Source organism: Phacochoerus africanus, chromosome 4 (genome assembly GCF_016906955.1).
Source record: "Phacochoerus africanus isolate WHEZ1 chromosome 4, ROS_Pafr_v1, whole genome shotgun sequence".
NCBI lineage: Eukaryota > Metazoa > Chordata > Mammalia > Artiodactyla > Suidae > Phacochoerus > Phacochoerus africanus.
The window spans coordinates 12,690,681-12,695,008 of record NC_062547.1 but is presented as its reverse complement, the minus strand read 5'-3'; the positions used below and the strand labels follow the sequence as shown (position 1 = coordinate 12,695,008).

The window sequence follows — 4,328 nt, the reverse complement described above, 5'->3', positions numbered from 1 at the left end:
TTAATTTTTTAAAAAAATTATTAAAACATAGTTGATTTACAATGTTATGCCAGTTTCTGCTGTACGGAAAAGTGACCCAGTCATACATGCATACATTCTCTTTCTCATGTTATCTTCCATCATGGTCCATCCCAAGAGATTGGATATAGTTCCCCATGCAGTACAGTAGGACCTCGTTGCTTATCCGTTCTGAATGTAATAATTTGCATCTACTAACCCCAACTCAATTTCTTTTTTGTTTTTCACTAATTCTCTTTTATTTCTGATTGCTGTAGTAGCTCTCATGATCTCCAAATAGCATTAATGGAGAACAGGACAAAAGTGACACGGTTCATGCTCCTTGGACTCACCACTGCCCCAGAACTGCAGATGCTCCTCTTCATCGTGTTTACTTTCATTTACCTCATCAATGTGGTTGGAAACCTGGGAATGATCACGCTGATTCTCTTGGACGCCCGTCTGCACACTCCTATGTACTTTTTCCTTAGCAACCTGTCTCTGGTGGATTTGGGTTACTCTACAGCCATCGTTCCTACGATAATGGCTGGATTCCTTATTGGAGACAAGGTCAACATCTCCTACAATGCATGTGTTGCTCAGATGTTCTTTTTTGTAGCTTTTGCCACTATGGAAAATTTCCTTTTGGCCTCAATGGCTTATGATCGCTATGCAGCAGTGTGTAAACCTCTACACTACACCACCACCATGACGACAAGTGTGTGTGCATGGCTGGCCATAGGCTCCTATGTCTATAGTTTCCTGAATGCCTCCTTCCTTATTGGGGACACATTCAGTCTTTCTTTCTGTAAGTCCAACATAGTCCATCACTTTTTCTGTGATGTTCCGGCTGTCCTGGCTCTCTCTTGCTCTGATAAACACATTAATGAGGTGGTTCTTGTTTTCATCTCGAGCTTTAATGTCTTTCTTGCTCTTGTGGTTATATTGATTTCCTACCTGTTCATATTTGTAACCATCTTGAAGATGCACTCAGCTCAGGGGCACCAAAAGGCTTTGTCCACCTGTGCTTCCCACCTCACTGCTGTCTCCATCTTCTATGGAACAGGCATCTTCATGTACTCACAGCCCAGCTCCAGCCATTCCATGGACACGGACAAAATAGCCTCTGTGTTCTATTCTATGGTCATTCCGATGCTGAACCCTGTGGTCTACAGCCTGAGGAACAAAGAGGTCAAGAGTGCATTTAAGAAGGTCATTGAGAAGGCCAATTCCTCCGTAGAATTTTAACATTGTGGTAGGCACAATAACCTTGTCTAATTCCTCTCAGACCTTCCCCATGCAATGAGTTACTTTTTAAGCCTCACACTACATTTAAATTCCTGAGGTGACATCCTTATCTCTTCAAAAGTCTGATGACTAGTGAAAAGAAAATGTTCAGAAATTTAATATCTGAATGAGGATAGCTAAAGAAAAGCATTAGAAATTTTGGGACCTGTTGCCAAAACTCACTATGATATTTGATTCATTATGTGCTAACCTACCATATTATATACTAATGGTATTTAATTTATCACTATTATGGGTGCATGCACATTGGAATGGGAAATTTGTCAAGAGGTAAATGGAGTATGGCTAGTTTTCAATAAAAATAATTTTAAAAGTTGAGATAGTCATTGTAAAGTTTTGTCTAATGGCAATTATTTCCTTTGTTGAATAACTTCTAATATTCTGAATAGAAGAAAAAAAATCATGTTCTTTTAAATGAAAGTATGTACTCTTTTGGCACATTTCATTGAGAAATACAGAAATATCATATCTTAAATGAATCAATATTTCTGTCTTAATTGAGTCCTTTTGTAAAATCAACATGTTCACATTACCATTTTTAAAAAAGAAAAGGACTCAAATTCCATTGCTTATAAGGCAAAGTTTTTTTCTTGGTGTTGTACATGTGGGTTTGGGCACAGTGAGTTGAATCCATCATTATAATATCATACAGAATATTGTCACTGCCCTAAAAATCCTTTGTGCTCTGCTTAGTTATCTTTATCTACATAAACCCCTGGTAATTACTGTTCTTTTCATGTCTCCATAGTTTTGCCTTTACAAGAATGTCATATAGTTGAAATCATGCAGTGTATGTATATGTGTGTATGTGTATATATATATAGACTTTTTTTTCTTTTAGTAATATGTATTTAAAATCTTCCTTGTGTTTTCATGACTTTATAGGTCATGTATTTTTAGTGCTGAATAATTAATTGTACCACAGTTTATTTATCCATTTACCAAATAAGGGACATCTTGGTTGCTTCCAGTTTGGGCAATTATGAATAAAGGTGCAAAAATTTTGTGTGAACATGAATTTTCAACCAATTTGAATAAATACCAAGGAGGATCATTGTTGGAATGTACGATAAGAATGTGGCTAGTTTTTTAGGAATCCTTCAAACTCTTGCCTTCTGGCCAGCCATGAGTATAAGGTTTTTTTCCTCTACATTCTCATCAGTGTTTGATTTTGGCCATTTTAATAGATCTGTAGTGGTATCTATTGTTGTAATCTGCATTATTCTGATGACACATGATGTGGGTAACTCCTTAAAATACTCCTTTGCCATTGGTAAATGGGTCACATTTGGCCACTAGCCATTGGTAATTATTAAAATACACCACATGCTTGAAGAGTCCATTTTATAAGTTAGTTGTTTGTTTTCTTATTACGTTTTAAGAGTCCTTTGTGTTTTGGGGACTTTGTGTTGTGTCCTTTGCAAGTATTTTCTTTGAACTTGTGGCTTATATTCTTATCCACTGATATTGTTTTTCTTTTTCATTTTTCTTTTTTGTCTTTTTAGGGCCACACTTGTGGCATATGGAGGTTCCCAGGCTAGAGGTCAAATCAGAGCTGTAGCCACTGTCCTACAACACAGTCACAGCAATGCCAGGTCTGAGCCATGTCTGCAGCCTACACCACAGCAGCAACACCAAATCCTTAGCCCTTTGAGCAAGGCCAGGAATCGAACCTTCCTCCTCGTGGATGCTAGTCAGGTTCATTTGTGCTGAGCCATGACAGGAACTCCATGGTTACGTTTCTATACACTGATAACAAACCATCAGAAGGCAAAAATAAGAAAATAATCCTATTTATGAATACCTCAAAAATAATAAAATATATAGGTATAAATTTAAGAAGGGGGTAAAAGACTCTTAAAACTATAAGACATTGATGAAGAAATCAAAGATGAGACAAATAAATGGAAAGATATACTGTCCTCATGGATTGGAAGAGTTAATGTTATAATATCTATATACCCAAAATAATCTACATATTCAACCCAATCCCTATCAAAACCAATGGCCTTTTTCACGGAATCAGAACAAATAATTCTAAAATATTTATGAACTCACAAAAGACCCCAAGTAGCCAAAGCAATCTTAAGAAAGAAGAGTGAAGCTGGAGGTACCATGTTCCCTGATTTAAAATCGTTCTACTAAGCTACAGTAATTGAAACAGCATGTTACTGGCAGAAAAACAGACACATTGATCAGTAGAACAGAATAGATAGCCCAGAAATAAACCCACTACACAGACAACTAATTTATGACAAAAGAGGCAAGAATATACAATAGGAAGAAAAGAATTTCTTCAGTAAACACTGTTGGGAAAACTGGACAGCTACATGCAAAAGAAGGAAACTGAACCGCCTTCTTATACCATATATAAAAATAAACTCAAAATGGATTAAAGGCAAATACGAGACCTAAAACCATAAAACTCCTAGAAGAAAACATAGGAAGTATTCTCTTTGACATAAATTTTTAGCAATTTTTTTGGACCTGTATCCTCAGGCAATGGAAGATTGATGATGATTTTACTTCTATGTAGAATCTAAAAAAAACAAAGCAAAACAAAACAGAAACAGAGACACATACATACAGAGAACAAAGAACTGGTTTACCAAAAGATAAGGGAGAACCTTATGCCTATGTAAGGATAGCCTTGTATGTACATATATTTCATACATGCATGGCATATCTAACTTTTTCTTAACTTTTTCAACATTTCTAGGTCATGTGAGTTTGCCTGCAAGTTTTTTTTTTTTTCATACTGTCATAAATCTCAGAAAGAAATCCAATATATATATTGGAAAAAATACATATATAGGTGGACACATGCACTTTTTCATTTTATTGAAAAATTTTTTTAGGCCTGCACCTCATGGAAGTTTCTGGGTTAGGGATTGATTCAGAGCTGCAGCTGAGGCCTATGTCACATCTACAGCAACATTGTATCCCAGTCACATCTGTGAACCATGTTGCAGCTTATGGCAATGCCAGATCCTTAACCCATTAAGCCACAATGGGAATTCCAA

At 36.3% G+C, this 4,328-nt stretch overlaps 1 protein-coding gene across 1 annotated transcript; it reads left to right on the top strand.

Moving 5' to 3' along the window:
• The first annotated feature begins 300 nt into the window (after window positions 1–300).
• LOC125123973 (olfactory receptor 5B2-like) lies at window positions 301–1,245 on the top strand. Its single transcript, XM_047774148.1, has one exon. It carries the CDS (start codon window positions 304–306, stop codon window positions 1,243–1,245), a length of 942 nt encoding a protein of 313 aa, XP_047630104.1. The 5' UTR covers window positions 301–303.
• The last annotated feature ends 3,083 nt before the right edge of the window (window positions 1,246–4,328 follow it).